Here is an 18,891-nt window from a genome sequence, read left to right on the forward strand (position 1 = left end):
CCCGAAAACAGGATCTACCTTTAACCATGTCAACCCGCTCAGGAAAACTGCTCAGGACTGAGGGTGAAAGGGGAGTTGTTGGCGGAAGCCCAGTAATTGGAACTATGGACCGCTTTATCACCAGGGTGGCGGCTGTAATAGAAAAGGAGATTGCTATATCAGAGCGCCGCCTATCTGAGGTCTACCTCCCTTCCAGACGCTCATCCTTGGGGGCCGCTGCACAGGCCCTGACACCAGTTTTCAGTAAAGCAATCATGGAGTTGGGGAGTTCACAATGACAGCCTCCTAGCCCTTGTAGTCAAAATGCTTCACTGCACTTACAATGTCTGTGAATGGCATGGACGCTATAGGTGCATATTGCTCATGCAGCTATGCCCTCGCCTGAGATCTGGTGCACCCTGCTTTATGGCTCTAAGTCCTGCCAGAGGGATAACTTACCCAAGCCACAGGCAGCGTTGGCAGGCATAGCAAACAGGGAGATGCGTCATGTTGACTCTTCAGTTTGGTCTGCACCAAAACATGCAGGCTGCAGTGGTGGTGTTAAGGTGAGGGGTCTCAGAGGATGGCATACTACACGCAGAGGCCCTCCGAGGCCCTCTCTGTTCAAAGTCCTTGGTAACATGGGTACCTTTTACAAGAGACTTTTTTATAGCACAAACTGGACCCAAAGATATCCATTATCAGATCGCTTTTCTTGAGCACTAGTTTGGTACAGATGGACACATTAATTTTTTTTGTTAGGCACGGGGAGATTAAATGATTTGCCCAGAACCACAGGATGTTGAGCGTCATTGCCGAGACTCGAAACCAGTTTCCTAGCTTCGAGGTCGACCGCTCTAGCTGTATGGCTTCATCCTCTCCCCACTTACATGTGGCCCAGAGTTGGGCCACTTGTGGAAACAAAGGGATCGTTCCAATTTGAGTATATGTAATGCCGAAGCAAGCACATAGAAACAAAGGTAGAGTTTGGGGAAAGAACACAGGTGCTTGGGCCTGGTTAGCAGGGTCCCAGTACACACTCAATCAAGTTGGCATCAGATATCCGGCAAAAAGTTAGGGAGTAACCATGCAAAAAAGGTCCATTTCCTACAGTAGAGAACATGGAGGAGCAGGGGGTGAATGCTAAAAGGAAGAAAATGTAAATGGTAAATGGAACAGATCCTGATAGTCAAAGGTAAGATAACTGGATGGGAGCAATCATCTAGGTCAAGGGAGCTTTGGGCTAAGGTCCAGTTGGGGATAGGCTTCCTAACCAGGATTATGAAAGTTGGAAGCATTTCAACTATTTTCTGTAAAGATCGTTCATTTGATTCCCCAATTTAGTGTTAAGATCTTTTAGAGGTTCGTAACAAGAAACTTCAAGGTTCTACACCTCTGTGTGTTTTTCTTTTGTTTTTTCTTCTGACTGGAATCATTTTTAATCCAAGTCAGCGAGGTGGCGGCTGGAAGTTGCAGTTAAATGCACGTAGGGGGATTACAGACAAGACAAGTTACTACTTTCGGTTAGTTTATTTTTCTGTTAGAGACTATTAAACTAAGTGAGCAAACTCCAGACCTCAACTGTACAACAGCCATGTACATCCTTTCTGGGCCAACTGATCCTCTGGACAAAGTGGCTTTCCTGATGAAAGTAATGACGCCCTTCCATGTAAGTCAGCTTTCTACGCTCTGATTCAGGGGGAACAGCTTCATAGTCTTGACTCTAAGAGGGCCCTCTGTTTCCACATCGATCAGACCAGAAACCATCGATTGAACACTAATCAATGTGTGGGCTTCTCTGGAGCGAAAAAGGGAAAAGCAGTCCAAAAAAGAACCATTTTCTGACAAGCAGTTCTATGCATTAGGATCTGCTATCGGCTAGCCAAGGAGCATGCCACAGAAGGCTTGCATGCTCATTGCACCAGAGCAAAGTTTGCTACCACTGAGCTAGCATGCGGTGTGCCAATCTTGGCCATCTGCCAGGCTGCTACATGAGCGTCCCTCCACATGTTGACAAAGCATTAATGCCTTGATAGTCAGGTCTGGCGTGAAGGGTGGGTCACACGATCTGTCCTCCAGAATTTCATGGTTTAAGCCATTCCACAGGCCCACCACCTGGGGAGGTACTGCTTTGGTATCTTCACAAGGTGAGAAACCTGCAATTAAAAGTTTCTATCAGAGGAACAAGATACTTATCTTTGGTAACGTATTTTCTGGTACAGACCATCTAAACACAGATTCCTCACCGAAACTCCCTCCTTACCATTCTGTGGAATTGACTCACATGGTCCATTAATAAGATCCCCACCTACTGACACGTTTTGATTTCTATGGGCTCTGTGACTGATGGCGCAGACAGAGATCAGAAAGAAACATGTCAGTGCAAGGAGATCATGTAGATATAGTGGCCCAGACATAACATCTGTTGCGGGACTGATCAGACACGGAAACGCACAATGCTACATATCTACTTGCAAGGCAATTGCAATGAAAATTGTCCTGATCCAGCCTTGCACCAGGGGGTATTCGTAAAATGAGGAATCTTCATTTACAAGTGTCCATCAGAAACATTTGTTTCAAAGGCACAATAGATGAAAGTTGGTTTATAACAAAGGCAGGAGACACACGTTTGAGATTTTACAGAGGGCAGTAAACCCAGAGTTGATTAAAAAATTGATCCAATCAGAAATAGCTTCTGTTTAATGATGCTATTCAGTCTGTGCAAGAGGAAGGATGACATTTCGGAGGATGAATATTGGTCCCTATCTGAGGTGGAAGTGGTAAAAAAGGGTTCTATGGTGGAAAGCATATGAGGAAGATGAAACATTTGGAAAGAATGGAAAGGAAGCCAAAGGGAAAAACAGACAGTATGGCTTTAATGCCAATAGAAAGAAAGATGTTCTTTGTGACATACATGGAAAGCTGGAGTCCGAGTTTGATAAGGGTGATTTTGTTGGCATACAAAATAAAAATGATTTGCAGGAATTTGATGAGTATTTTTTAGACCTCCAACAGGATGATATTAGTAATGATACTCTGGTCCATGATTAACCATATCCTTCAGCAAAAAATGTGTTAAAGGATCCTCTGGGCAAGAAAACATTTACACCTTATGGCATGAAGCCCTTGAGAAGTGCACTGGTGGCCATTGGAGCATGTTGAAAAAGTTACAAAAGAATGGAGCAGGAAGTCTCTAGAAAGGGGAGTGAGGAATGTTATGAGGGCTGCGTGCTCAAGGACCACGATAACTCATCTTCAATCCAGAGTTGATACCTTTTCTCGTTAAGTTGGGAAAAGACCATTGGAAAGGTCTGGAACAGTCACTGAAACAAGATCCACAAAGGCTTTTGGAGGCTTTGAGTAGTTTGCAGCAAATAATGGATATGGGCAGGAGAAGCGCACATTTGAGAGGCAAGAGTCAGACACCAATTGGTTTCCTGGGAAATGCAAACACTGGGCTCATAGCTGAGAGGCAGCACTATATGAAAACTAAAAACTGGGTGCTATGGCTAGCAGGTAAAATTATGAAGATGCATAGGGTCTTCTATTTTACAAGGCGGCCTGGTTAGGAGTTTAGGGAAATAGGTTTTATTATTTAAGGCGCTGGACAAAGCGACAAGTAATACGAGAATATTACTTGGTGGAAGTGTTTTTGGTAGGGCCTTGTAGGATGCAACTGATTACCAGCTGTGGAGCATCCATGTTTCAATTATACGATCAGTCCAGGCGATTAGGAAAAGGTCTTGAAGTCATAACGGGCTTCTTTCCCTAAAAGAGAAGAGTAGGGAGAAGTATGGGTTTGTGTGGAAGAGCACAGGTTGGCAGAGGTTTCCAAGATGAGTGTAGTGGTCTATTTCCAGTTTTCCTTCCAGAAGGTCATTTGAAAACTTTTTACAAGAAATGGCAAGGTCTCACAAGGAACCAGTGGGTGTTGAAAACTATTTTAGGTTTCATAACAGATTTTGTTAGTCCCACAGGAGGAAAATTAAACCAGGGAATTAATGTTACGAACATAGATTTGGCAAATACTAAAGGGCTCAATCCTTCAAGTAGGAGACGAGTACAGGAAATGTGCACCTTTTTTGGGTGACAAAAATCACGTTTGCGCCCTGTAATTTTTTTTTACAGAATTTAACTCATTTTTAGTTCACATGCATTTCAAGAGTTATTCTACTGAGAGATGTTATAAGAGGGCGGTTGGCTAGGTAAATTAGACTTAAAGGGTGTCTATTTCATGGTACTTATGGAGCAAGAGAGTAAGTCATTTTCTGCTTTTCAGATGGAAACGTCACTCGTACCAGTTTTGGTGTGTGCCTTTCGGTCTTTTGTCAGCACCCTTGTGTTTACAGAAGTCGAGACCAGTGAGAGATTTTAAAGAAAGAAAAGTTAGTTTCATTTTTAGTTTGAAAATAGTTTGATAATGTTGCAAAGTCAAGAAGAATTGGTGGATTATCAGCAAATGGTTAGATGTCTTCTCAAAAGTCTGGGTTTCAGTCAATTAGTAAAAACTGGTGGTGAGCTCTTCAAGGGTATATGCATTTCTGGGTTTTTTCAGGTTGACAAGGTTCAGGTGAGGCCAATGTTGCCAGGAAGGAAGATAAACTTGATAATGCTAGGGATTCAACATGTTCTGACCAAAAGAGGGATCTCTTTGAGGGATTTGGCCCGAGCGATATAATTGGCCTGCTTCCATCATCAATTAAGGCAATTTTTACCCAGACCATTGCATTATGGGGCATGCTGGCCTAGCTCTTGCAGCCTGCAGTCTTCCCGTCCGAGCCCTTGCAGGTGCAGAGTGCTGGTGAGATTACTTATGGATATTTTATATGGTCTCTTTGAATTAGTAACTCAGTAATTAGAAACTGGTATCTCGTACGCCTATCTGAAGAAGTGAGATTTCGTGGACTAGCTAAGTGTCTCTTACTGGGTGCCTCAGCTGGTGGAAGAGGAGTAAAGTGCCTTTTATTGGATGTGTTCTTTGTAGGAGGCACAGATGTCCTCATTCAATGGACCCTTTTTTCCCTCTGGCTTAGGAACACAGCTGTTGCCCGACGCAATGTGATCAACATAAAAAATGTATATATCCGGATTGGTAAAGAACGTTTATAACGAAACTTTTAGTACGCAGGGAATCACAACGCGGTCCGCATACCATTACTCCGCAAGTCGGATCAACGACTTGCGTGGGGGGGGGGGGGGGGGGGTCGGATTCAAAATCCCAACACCTTCCTTAGTGTCCGCACAGACTAGAGTTGGAATAGTAAATTATACTATTCCAATATCCAGCGCCAATCCCCCCCCACCCACTCCGCAAGTCATTGTTACGACTTGCGGAGTAATGGTATGCGTAATCACAACGCAGTCGTTGTAACGACCACGTTGTGATTCCCTGCATACTAAAAGACTGCGGAATAAGGAGGCATATTCATCCGGATTATTACAGTGAAGGGCTTTGGCTGTGCTCACATGTTGGTAGGCAGTAGCACGTTTTGAATGAGCAGAAGCTGTGTGCTTCCCAAGATAATAGTGCTTCCATCATACCCGTTTTTAAAAAAGGCGATAAGACCCAGCCAGGCAATTATCGCCCCATCAGCCTGATAGACACCTCCCAAAATATATTTGGTAGGCTGGTTTTAAACAAAATTCTTGATTGGGAAAGTAATAATAAGATCTTATCCCACCTACAGGCAGGGTTTAGAACCATGATCAGCACGGTCAACCAAGTGCTGCATTTTGCTATGCTGTACTGGAAGACCGTGCTGATTGGACATGGAAGTCTATATGCTGCTTTTATAGATTTAAGAGCAGATTTCGACCTGGTTCCACGTTCTACTTTATGGAGAGTCGTTGGTGACATGGGTCTGCCAGGGCCTCTCTTATCGTTATTTAAAAGACTCCACGAACAAAATTATGCACAGATTAGGTGGGGGAGTCTCGGGAATGTTACTCCGCAGTTCCCAGTGGAAACTGGAGTACGCCAGGGCTGTTCCTGGCACCAACTCTATTTTCCTTATATATCAATGATGTGGCAAAGATTTTAATTCACTAATATTGATGCACCATTCCTTGCTGGAGCAAAAGTCCCCATTTTAATGTTTGCCGAGGACTGTCTTTTAGTCTCAAAAACTCTCAGCGGGCTTCAAAAGGGCTTCAAGCTTTTTGAAGATTTTTGTGCCGCTCGAGGTCTAGAAGTAAACGTACAGAAATCAAAGTTTATGACTTTTAATGCTTCCAAATCTTTTAAGGGTACCGTGAACATGAATCAGCGTCCTCTGGAAAGGGTCCAAGCATTTACTTACCTGGGTGTTTGCATTGATAGCAAGTTGAATTGGAAACAACAAATTGACCTGGCCACATTAAGACATAGGCAGTTAACTGGAGCACTGTGCCTAGAACACCAGAAGTCTCTCACTAAGCCAATATCTCCAGTACTGGCGGTCTATAATGGTAAAGCAGTTAGTTCTGCCCTGTATGGGGTTGAGATATGGGGATGTGAAAGCCCTAGGGGGATGTCAATCTCTGAAAATTCCTTTTTAAGGAATTTAATAAAACGTCCTCAGAGTACCCCTATGAATCCACTTTTTTATGATCTGGGGTTATTCCCAATAGCGCTTATAGCATCCTTTCGTCCAGTTTTATACTGGAGGAGGATTTGGACTACGCCGGCACTTGAGATTTTCGCAAGAGGCTTGCTTGATGTTATTCATAACGACACCTTCCATAAGATCAAGTGGCTAGACCATGTTCGGGGCATTCTGATTAACTTGGGCCTGCGGAATTTGTGGGAGGATCCTACAAATTCAAGGTTTCCCCCTAAGAAGACTCTAAAGACTTTGTATTGGCAGTTTGTGGGCTCTGGGGCTTACAGGTCTTCAGACCCAGGGTCCTTGACCGGAATGTTTTTAGCCACTAAGGATGTGCCTAAATTGGAAACCTTCTGGGACGTGATCTCAAAACCTCTTCAGCGCAAATTATACTTTCAATTGAGGATTGGGAGCCTACCAGTAGGGGCTTTCACTAGTAAGTGGTCTCCGGTGGCTAAAGCTGTTTGTCCATCTTGCTCAGCTCGCCCGGAGACTATTGGACACCTGCTTTTTGAATGCCCGGTATACTCGGAGCCCCGAAGAACGTGGCTTCGTCCAATGTGTAGATTACTGGGCACCAACCGGGGGTCAGTGGCAATACGCATCATATGTTCCTGTACTGATATGACAATTTGTATAGCCGTGGCAAAGTATTTGGGCTGGGCATGGACCATCAGAAGTAGAATGCTCAAAGATTAACATGTAATCACTATACCGGAATCTATTTTTAATTATGTATATAACTGGCTAATTATATAGATGAAATGTTTTAACTGTATAATGAACTTTTGGGTTTTATATGTATATATGTACAGATTTTTCAAGATCAAGTCTTATTTATATGTCTAAACTTTATTTGTATGTACTGTTTGCTTTTATGACTTTTGTCGAATAAAGCCTGTCTGAACTGAATAGTGCTTCCAGTGCACTGCATGATTATTTTGTTGATGTATTCAGCTGCCTGAGCCGGTAGCAGAGTGGGACTTTTGGGAGAAAACACATGGCTTGTAAAGCCTTTAATGTTTTAGACAACTACATAATTTACTGTGTTTTTGGCAGATGCACAGATGGGAGAAATGTAGTCATGAGGAATGTAGTGCAGTACCAGCACTTTCCCCTTCCATCAATAACTTTGGAGCACAGTTTTGTGTTTGAAAACAGTATCGGCTATACTAAACTACAAGGATTTTTAGGTCTGGCTGTTATTTGACCTTATGTCATAACACAAAAGAGCTTTTAGAGCACTACTGAAAGGGGGGCATTGGCTCTACCCACATGCTGGTTTCCCCCAAGTATGGGAGTTGAAGGAAGCAAATTTGTTTGCTTTCACTAAGAAGACGTATTGCTCTTTTTGGCTTACACTTAATACAGCAGGGCTGAGTTCATCATGGGGGCAAGACAATTATTATGGCCATAGGCCTGGTCGGTTTATTATGCAATGCTATGATAAAGGCCTTATGCTTCACATTTATTGTGAAAAGCAAATGTTAAAGGCAATAGACATTTAAGAGCAGCTAGTTATTACTCTACTTTAAAGCTCAAGATCGATATTATGTCACATGGAATCTCACAGATTACCCTAGCAGGCAAGAATGTTATTGTTGGTTACTCTGTGTGATACATCATGGATATTACAGGGTTTGCTCAGTGAGAGTACCAGTTAGGCCCTCTAAGGAAATTAGCCAATCGTAATTTTGTACATCGTTTTAATTTTAAGACGGTGTCTGATGGGTGCTTTGTGTAAAAGTTTACACTCAAAGCATGCCTGAAGAGGCGCATCGTTGCAGTTTCTGCCCTCTTCGCAAAAAGGGCGGTTGCGCAGTGCTGAGGAGCTAAGACAACACCCAATGTAAAAAAAATGGCTCCGTGACTTGATTTACTGTAGAGATCAGCTACAGATATAAGAGGAGGAGCTACCAGAGTCATCCTGCCCCAAAGATTTTAGGGCCCCCCTTACGGCACATTTGGTGTCCCACCCAGACCTATTGTGAACGCTTTGTGCTACAACCCCCCTTTTTTCATCTACAGCTCGATGGCCCTGTGGAGGTGCTTGCTTGTCGCCATGGCATTTGTAGCTCCCAAAACGATACCCTGGAATTGGTGTGTTCACATTTCCCGGCCCATAGTGGTGGACTATATGTAAGATTTTTTTTCATAATTGTCCTTGCTATGGAATAGTCTACCTGAAGCTACCTGAAGCTATCCGCGGGATACAGGATCTCCTAGCCTTCAGAAAGGCTGTCAAAACTCACCTTTTTCAACAATAGTTTCTTTTGCGCCTCCACCTCACTGTAAACTGTCTGTCCGCAGCGCCGGGACGCCCCTTTGCTGGGGCAGCCGTGCGCTATACAAATCACCATAACATTAACATTAACATTAACATTATTGCCTTACATAAGTGTATTTCTTGATGTGTCCGAAATGTACTTAAATTATGATACTGCTCTGCCTAGGAGGGAGGGCGGGGGGGGGGGGGGGGTTGTTTGACCTTCTCGCTTTTTATCACTTTGTATTATTGAATGTTTTTATAACTTTGAACTCGATAAATAAATTTTTTTTAAAATAAAAAATAAATAAAGCAGGCCTGAGTTGATTAGAGTGACCAGCTCGAGGCCTGATTTGCGCACTGGGAAATGTTCCGTCCAATGCGATCGGTATGGTCTGCTTATTATGAAACGTCATGACAAAGTCAGTTGGTCTAGCTTATTTAGTGTGCATAACATTTGTTAAAGCCAATAAGCATTTAACACTGGTTATCACACTGGGTAACAAGCTATCGACAGGGTTTTTGTTACATGTCATCTCACAGATTTCTGTAGTAGGCAAACGTTTTGTTGACTGCCACCCACTCTGACAAACCTTGTGATGATTCTTGTGAAGGCCTGTTAAGAGGAGTTATACATTGTTTTCAAGATGTATTATTTTATATTTTTGATACAAATTTGCAATTCTATAACCTTTTGCATTTAGTTTGGCAGTTTCCGTGCACTTGAATAGGCCGGTGTAAAGTAAAGGGTATATGCTACATCTGTTCACTGGGAAGTCATGCCAGATTTAATGGGTTTGATCAATTTATTATGAGACATTAAGAATTGAAGTAGGCCTGACCATGATCACCTGGGAGTTGTAGGACTTCTTTAACCTATGTGGAATTTGAAGAATAGGTGACTGGAATAGAAGGCCTAAAGAATTTCCCCTACTAGTCAAAGAGAGAAGCCTCCCCTAGAGATATTTTCTCCCTAGATACATTGTTCCAGATAAATGGGTAACTTGGGAAACTATGAGACAAAAGAAAGCCAATTTCCTGAACATGCTACATACTAAGAACCACAACACATAGTAGTTAGTGGAAACATGCAAAGTTGAACCATAGCTATCATGCATATTGGCATACAAGGAATTAACACTGACATAGGTCAATGACTTGCACACTGCAATCCTGTGCCTAAGCATTCATAATCATTATCATGGTTATGTTTCAATACAGCACAGCAGCACACTGGTCACTGATTTGTGCCAACTTTACCACTCTTGGTCCTTCTAGTTTTCAAAAAGAACCAAGCTTAACATCACCTTCACATTCAACCGATTGAGAAGATAACAAGGTTGGTGTCATTCACAGTAACGGTGAAGGAGATTAGCTGTTATAGGGTCCATATATATTATAGATTCAATTTACTTCTTTCTTACCTTTCATTGTGTCGAGAACAAAACATGTTTCATCCTGAAAATTCTGTATCATCTGAAATATTTAAAAAAAAGTTGTTTTAAATGCACGGCAGTGAGAATGGTTATTAATGTATCTGCAAGAAACAAAAACATGTGAAAGGGAATAATTTTCCTGGATTGGAACAGGACAACAGACACAATCAATTTAGCAAAATTTGGTTTTAAACATCTGAATGTGCATTTGTCCATTTTGGGGAATATATGGAAAATGCTACTTACCAGTATGCATCTGTTCTTGGCATGTAGAGCTGCAGAGTTACACACTATGCATAGATCACCACCTAGTGTTGGTCCCGGATGTTTGCAGTTGTTTTTTGTCCTGAAAAGTCTTTGGAAATCACGAGATAGGTGACTCCTCCTTTGGACAATAGTGAGCAAGGGCATCGGCTCCATCCTTAGATTGTTTGTCGCCAGCAGGGAAATGATGGAGTTTTGTAAGAAACAGGAGATGCTCATGTAAGCTGTATCTAATTAAGATAATACTGGAACAGATAAAGGTAGCCGGGGAGGCGGGTGGGCATGTGTAACTCTGCAGCTCTACATGCCAAAAATAGATGCATACTGGTAAGTAGCATTTTCCGTTCGAGGCATATGAGCTGCAGATTACACACAGTACATAGATGGTATAGCAGTACCCACTCTTAGCTGCGACCACCAGTATCTGTTGCAGTAGTTTGAAACAGTGTTTTAGTACAGCCTGGCCCCACAGTAGCTTGTTTAGTTTGCACATCTACACAATAGTGTTTTGTGAATGTGTGCGGTGTAGACTATGTAGCTGCTTTGCAGATGTCATCTAAGGGAATGCTCCCTAAAAAGGCCATTGAAGCCCCTATCTTTCTAGTAGAATGGGCTTTAGGAGGAACAGATCATGTACGTTTAGCTTTGTGGTAGCAAATTTGTATACAGTTGACAATCAACCTAGGTATCCCAGATTTTGATATGGGGTTGCCTTTGTGTGGTGGTGAGAAAGACACAAAAAGCTGTTTAGTTTTACGAAAAGGTTGTGTTCTTTTTTTTTTGAAAACCTTTATTGGTGCATATACAAAGTACAACTACAGGCCTACAACCTTCAGGCCGGCCACAAATATGTTGAGCAGGAGCGCATGCAACATGGCGACGCAATAGCACAACGATATCAATAATCGAGCAGTCAGGAGGTACACTGTAAATCACGTGCCATCGCGCCTCAGGAGCACTGAAGGTTAATTTTAAAGGTTCCGTAGCAACTATTAAAGTCCAACTGTTCCGTTTTAATTGGAAATAGCAACTATAAACTAAGAAAAAAGGGGGTCCATGTAGGCGTGACATAACAATAGCCACAGAATTACACATAGCCAGCAACCCAATGTCGAGTCCCCTCAGGCGGCATGGCGGCCCAGAAAATGCGCAGCAAGGGTATCAGAGCCAATATCTCAATAAATAACTACCGCCACCCGCCCACCAGCAACATCGACACGGACCCAAGGTAGAAAAGAAAAGAAGAACTAAAAGAAAGAAGAAAAACAAGGCACCATAGAAACAGAAGAAACCGAAAAACCCAACCCCCAACCCCCCACCCTACAAGCATGCAGAGGCTACGGCCTACCCCCCCCCTGCAGTGTGTCTGTCGCCCAATAAACCCGAAATATAGAATAAGAGAATAAGAAAAGAAAAGAAGAAAAGTATCATAACACCGAAGATATAGGGAGCAAGAAAAGAACAACCTAATCTAAAACTCCCATGTAACACCTAACCCCGGAGGAGGGCCACAATCACCGATTCCCGGACTCCACCGCCCGCACAAAACTTCCGCCCCTTACACAAGGTCAAAAAGAAGACAGTCATTACAGCCATATGTGAAAAGGGATATCAAAAATAGCGCCCCTAAGTATACCGAAATAGCGTTACAGTCCGGGTCCCCACCAGCCGATCAACACAAATTACAATATCACGGACAGCAAGACTCACCCCCAGACCCCCAGCCCACCAAAACATCCATCCCGTGAAAAGGGATCAAAAATCGGACACATCCATTGCAACCTAAAATAGAAAAGGATCATTGTAAATAGCGCGTACAAATGTACCAGGAAAGCAGCTCCATTCAGGTCTACGCCAGCCAAGAGATAAAAGCAGCGCAAAATTATGCAGTTCGGGGGAACATAAACAAAATAAGAATGCAGCAGCACGACTCAAGCAATTTGACACAGTAAACGCACATAATTACAAGGAACACATCAAAAGAGCAGTCCGAGTAGAGTCTCCGTCAGCCAGTCCATAAAGAGCATTGATGAAGATTCCCTCAGCCCTGGCCAGATCTCGAGCGTTTCTTCCGACATGGCCACCGGGGGAGGTCCAACTCAAAAAAGCCGGAGGACAAAATGGCCACCACCGATGAAAAGAAGGGAGGCAGAGACAAAATGGGCACCACCAGTCACTCGCCGAGCTGCAGGCACACAGGATAATCACCCCCGAACTCAGGAAGAGACATCCAATCCGTCGCCAGAAATCAAATGTTTGCAAAGCTGCAGGTTCAAAGGGGACCGATGTTAACAAAGTCAAAGTTTGAAACACTAACCTCTCCGTAGACAAAGTCTCAGACCCCGACAAAAGGTTAAACATTGTAGCGCCAGTGAAGCAGTTGGACGGTCGTTCACAGGCATCACGGCAAATAGGGAAAGTCAACACCTTCCCGCGCTCATTCCGAATCCCGGCGTCCCCAACAGAGACAGACAAAGGCGAGCCAGTATAGTCCCGAGAAGTGGTCGAACTCCCCCGAGTCGAGAGAGGGATACCGTCGAGCCGCTCACCCAATTCACCGAAGAAGGCACGCCAATCACGGCGGAGCCCGGCAAGTTCGGCCAGGATGGCCCCGTACGTTGGCATCGATTGCCGGCACTCCAGCTCCACAGTAGGGAATGGTTCTCTAGGCGCAGTATCCGGCTCGCCAACGGGCAGGGTGGTATAATCGTCACACGAGACAGCCCTCACCATCTCAGGGAAGGCAGCCGCCATTTCTTCTGCCCCGGGACATGTACACGGAGAAGGGGGCGAGCGCGGTTTCAATTAAGCGCACTCCGGGTCACCGTTGCAAGCACAACACACGGCCTGGGAGCGCCGCACGGGGGATGCCACTGCCGCTCCGCATCTAGGCGAAGGCGAGCATAGGGGCGAGCATAGGGGCGACCATCAAGATGGAGCGGCTGCGAAGAGTCGCAGTGTCACCCAGGGAAGGCAGCCACAGCGGGCAAACGGCTGCACGACGCGTCGTCCTTATGGAGCGGGGCACTCGGGTGGTCAAGGATCCGTCAGATTCCCCCTTGAACAGCAACAGGGATGAGCGCACCGGCGCACCTCGGGTTCAGCAGGCCGTTGCCGGGCCAGTGACCGCCGGCGGAGAGGAAGCAAACGGGTCCCAGAGCCAGGGCTACGGCAGTCGTCCAGGCAGCACGACGATATCTCTCTCAATACAGCACGCAGGGACCTCGGAAGATCACAGATAGAAGCAGCGCGGTCATAGCATCGCCACGCAGCGGTCAAAAGTCAGGATAAAAGGCAGGATGTCGGTGCTGGGTGCACAGGCTCGCGGAGCCGGGAATCAACACGTCCGTTCAGGTCGCCATCTTGGCTCCTCCAGGTTGTGTTCTTTCAATGTAGTAAAGCAATGCTCTTTTGACATCTAAGGTATGAAGAGCTCTTTCTGAGGCTGTTTGTGGCTGCGAGAAGAATACGGGCAGCTCTACAGATTGAGATGGAAGGGTGAAATGACTTTTGGAAGGAATTTAGGATTGGTACTGGGAACAACCTTATTATGATGCATTTGCAGAAAAGGGTCTTGAATGGTCAATGCTTGTAGCTCACTAACTCTTCTTAGAGAAGTAATAGCTACTAGGAAAGAAACTTTCCAAGTTAAGAATTGCAGTTCACATTTATGTAAAGGTTCAGAGGGGGTCCCATTAACCGTGTGAGAATAAGGTTTAAATTCCACACAGGTGAAGGAGGTGTTTTGGGAGGAATTATTCTTTTGAGGCCCTCCATAAAAGCTTTTATGGCAGGTACTCAAAAAAGTGATAGATGTTGTCTATTTTGTAGATATGCTGCAATGGCAGCAAGATGCAGTCTAATAGATGTGTATGCTAAGTTACATCTTTGGAGGTGTAGTAAGTGTGTCAAATAGACACATCTAGAGGATTGATGTCGTTGTTATGGCAGTATATTACAAAACGTTTCCACTTGGCTGCATAACATGCTCTAGTGGTAGGACGTCTAGCTTTATTAATAACGTTCATACAGTCAGGAGGAAGGTTAAGATAACCGAACTCTAGGACCTCAGGAGCCGGCTCGCTAGGTTGAGCTGAGCTGGGTCTGGGTGTCTGATCTCTCCATGGTTCTGGGTTAGGAAGCGTGGAGTCAGGTATAGCTTTTGGTGCGGTACCACAGAAAGTTGCAGCAGTGTGGTGCACCACGGTTGTCTGGCCAAGTTGGAGCAACTAGAATGAGAGTGAGGGAATGTTGCTGAAGTTTGCGCACCACTAATGGACGCAGTGGGAGAGGTGGAAAAGCGTACGCAAATTTGCCGGACCAGTTTATCCATATCGCATTGCCTTTGGACAGCGGGTGTGGATACCTGGCGGCGAAGCTTGGGCATTTGGCGTTTTCGTGGGTGGAGAAGAGGTCTATCGGAGGTTGTCCACACATCTGAAAGAACGGTTGAAGAACTTGTGGATGAAGTTCCCACTCGTGGATCAGTTGTGTCTGACGGCTTAACAGATCGGCTATGGTGTTTTGTACTCCTGGAACATGTTGGGCTAAGAGGAAGATGTTGAGAGGTATAGCCCATCTCTACATCTGCTGTGCTGAGCGAGTTGCAGAGCGTGTGTCCCTCCTTGTTTGTTTATGTAGTACATGGCTGTCATGTTGTTTGTGCGGACTAAGACAGCTGTGCCCGATATGTGCTTTTGGAATGCTTTTAGGGCTAGAAAAATGGCTAGTAACTCCAGGTGGTTGATGTGGAGTAACTTTTGTTGTGTCCACCTGCCCTGCATGGTGTGCTATAGGAGGTGGGCTACCCAGCTGGAGAGCCATGCCTCTGCTGTTATAACTATTTGAGGAACTGGCTCTAGGAACGGTCGGCCCTTAGAAAGGTTCTTGGTGTTCCACCATTGCAGAGAGCGGTGAATTCGACCGTCTACCAACACTAGGTCTGTTAATTGACCTTGAGCCTGGTTCCAATGTCGTGCTAAGCACTCTTGAAGAGGACGCATCTGTAGTCTTGCATGAGGCACTATGAATATGCAAGAGGCCATCATTCCTATGAGTTGCACGAACACTCGAGCTGGAAGAGTGTGTTGCGGTTGGAATTTGGTTAAAATAGCTTGCATATTTGCTATTCTGGCAGGAGAGGGGGAAACTAGCTCTGTTGAGGTGTTTATTGTGGCACCGAGATATTATTGTACGTGGGACGGTTACAGATAGGACTTGGTGTGGTTTACTGTGAACCCCAAGTTGTGGAGTAATTGGATGGTGGTGTGAGTGTGTTGTACACACTGACTGTATGAGCTGGCTTTTATGAGCCAGTCGTCGAGATATGGGAAGACGTGAATGTGCTGTCTTCTTAAGTGTGCTGCTACTACTGCTAGGCACTTGGTAAACACTCTTGGTGCTGTTGTGACTCCGAATGGGAGTACCTTGAATTGATAGTGGCGACCGTCTATTACAAATCTGAGATGCTTTCTGTGAGCTGTGTGAATGGGAATGTGGTAATAGGTGTCTTTGAGATCTATAGTGGCAAGGAAGACTTTTTGTAAAATGAGAGGAAGGACCAGTTGGAGTGTGACCATATGGAAGTGGTCTGATTGTATGTACAGGTTTAGTGGTCTGAGGTCTAGAATAGGCCCGAGAGAGCCATCCTTTTTTGGGATAAGAAGTAAAGGAAGTACACTCCCTTGTTTTGTTGATGCAGTGGAACTGGTTCTATTGAACTTTTTTGTAGGAGGGATATTACCTCCTGCCTGAGCAATATCAAATGTTCTTGTGACATTGGATGCTGTTTGGGTGGTATGTTTGGGGGGTAGAGGTTAGTTCGAGACAGTAACCTGCTTGAATTATTTGTTGCACCCACCTGTCTGATGTGATGTTGGTCTAAACAGGAAGGAATGTTGTAGTCTTCCCCCAACTGGAGTGGAATGTGGTGGGGGAAGTGGAGGGAAGTCATTGGGCAGGGATGGAGGCAGAGCGGGAGTTGTTAGTTTTGCCTCTGCCTTTATTGTTGTTACCCCTGTAACCCCCCTCTTTGATAGCCCCTATTGTAGGTGGATTGTGTAGGGGCTTTCTAAGAAGTAGAGGGACTATCTGAGGAGTAGCCTCTAGTGGTGCTTCTATAGGATGAGCGACGAAAAGAATGTGTGGGAGCTTGCGACTGCAAGGCTCCCATAGATTTAGCTGTGTCCGTATCCTTTTTCATTTTTTCAAGGGATACGTCCACATAAGGCCCAAATAAGTGTTGCTCATCAAAGGGTTGATTGAGTATGGCACTTTGTACTTCAGGTTTGAAACCTGAAATGCGTTGCCAGGCATGCCTACGCAAAAGGACACTGGTATTAATTTTCCTTGAAGCTGTATCTGCTGCATCTAGGGCATAACGAATAGAGGTATTGGTCATGGTTTTACCCTCTTGTATAAGTTCATTGGCCCTATTTTTGTACTTTTCATGAAGGTGCTGCATTATGTATTCTAACTCGTCATAATGTGCCCTGTCATACCTTGCTAATAATGCCGGAGTATTAGCAATACGCCAAATGTTTGCTGCCTAGGAAGCCGTTCGCTTGCCTGAGGCATCTAGGAGTTTAGACTCTTTATCTGGCGGGGGAGCCTCGCCTGATGTTTGGGAATTGGCTCTTTTGCGTACATTCGAACCATAACTGGATCTTTGAAGACCTCTGGCGCATGCTTAATAACCCCTTTAAGCATAGGTGAAATTGAGGTGGACCTTTGTGTTGTATAAAAGGTATCCATAAGGAAGTCTTCGTCTACTGGGTCAGAATGTAGGTCAACTCCATGATATTCGGCAGCGCTATGGACAAGTTTGTTAAATCATATAGTGTACTCCAGTGGGGAAGGCCTGGAGGGGTATAGGTCATCTTGTGGGATGTTAGGGACGTCTGGGGTACTATAATCATCCCACGGGTCAGGTGAGCCAGGAGGACAAGGATTATCTAGTGGTTCATTATCTGCACCATCCCCTGTATCATCAGAGGTGTTATCTCCGTCATCATCATCTTCTAATGGATTAGGAGATGGTGTAGGGAAGTGATGTGGCAAGGGAGGAGGTGGTGGAGGAAGAGGAGGAGGAGAAGGTATTCTTAAAGGAGAAGTCGCAATGTCCTTCTTCTTAGGATGAGGAGCCGGTGCAGGCGTCTCTAATGGTCGTTTTTTAGAACTAAGAGTCAATCGACCAGTTTTGGAATATTTAACCAGAGTCTTGTGTAGGATCTGGATGGAATACTTCCTCTGTGGGAGGTAGATCCTTCGGTGCCGAGGTTTTTGGTTCCGTAGGCTTTTTCGGGCACCGAACCGGTAACATCTTTTGGGTAGAAGCATGTTCTTTTGTAGTGTCTTTGTCCGGTGGGCCGTGTGGTTTTTCGGCTCCGAAGCTTAATTCGGCTCCGGTGGTTTTTTCGTCTCCGAAGCATGGAAGTCGGGTGCTTTTGGTGGCAATTTCTTGCTCGGCTCAGAGTGTGGTTTTGGTGGCGAGGAGCTGGTGCCAGTCTTCGGCGCCTAGTGCTCAGATGTGGATGCAGCTGAGGTGGAAGATGGCTTCTTTTTTGGTGCTGGTAGGTGTGTGCCGGCAACGGGTGTAGGCTGACTCGAGCCCGAGGCGCCTGAAGGCTTAGCAGGCTTCTTTGCCGAGCCCGAAAGCGGGGCATGGGAAGCAGTCTCTCGGTGTGTACCCGGGCCCGAAGGCAAGCCTTTTTGGAGGGTGTCGAGGAAGGGTCGGTGTTGACGTATGTACTTACGAACCTCTGTGCCGGAGTGATGTCTCGTTGTATGAGTTGTCGGCCTCGGAGTCGCTGTTGACGCCATGTTGTTGCTCCTGCTCTGGCACGTCAACGCCCTCTTGGAATATGTCATCCGGGATCGAAAATGACGAGCGAGCCATGGTTCTTCGAGCTCGTCGGTCCCGAATCATCTTCTTGGAGCGGAAGGAAGCACAAGCCGAACAGTGTCTGGCATCGTGCTCCGGTGAGAGGCAAAGGTTGCACACCTCATGTAGATCAGTGTGGGTAAACTTCGATCCACATTGAGGACACTTCTTAAATGGCGTCCTTTCCATGAGCCAGAGAGTAAGGCCCAGGTAGGCCCGAAGGCCTTTGTCGACGACCAGAATCGAAGACTTCGAAGTCGCGTCAATGGGAAGTGTGATCGAGACAATACCGTCGAACTGGGTGAGGATTGCGCGCCGAAGGAAAATCGGTTCCAAACCGGAGCAAAGGAAACACATCTGAGCCCGATGGCGGAAAAAACCAATCTAAGGATGGAGCGATGCCCATGCACACTATTGTCCAAAGGAGGAGTTACCCATCTCGTGACTTCCGAAGACTTCAAGACAAAAAACAACTGCAAA

At 45.3% G+C, this 18,891-nt stretch overlaps 1 protein-coding gene across 2 annotated transcripts in view; it reads right to left on the reverse strand.

The window, feature by feature from the left end:
* The window catches only part of TFCP2 (transcription factor CP2), a 356,031-nt gene that overhangs the window by 9,045 nt on the left and 328,095 nt on the right, over positions 1-18,891 (reverse strand). For both annotated transcript variants that reach the window (XM_078688852.1, XM_078688853.1), the window contains exon 15: positions 10,254-10,305. In XM_078688852.1, the coding sequence (XP_078544978.1) occupies positions 10,254-10,305 (52 nt within the window). The remainder of the gene's footprint in view (positions 1-10,253; positions 10,306-18,891) is intronic.

This window comes from Lissotriton helveticus, chromosome 1_1, assembly GCF_964261635.1.
Source record: "Lissotriton helveticus chromosome 1_1, aLisHel1.1, whole genome shotgun sequence".
In the NCBI taxonomy this organism is placed as follows: domain Eukaryota; kingdom Metazoa; phylum Chordata; class Amphibia; order Caudata; family Salamandridae; genus Lissotriton; species Lissotriton helveticus.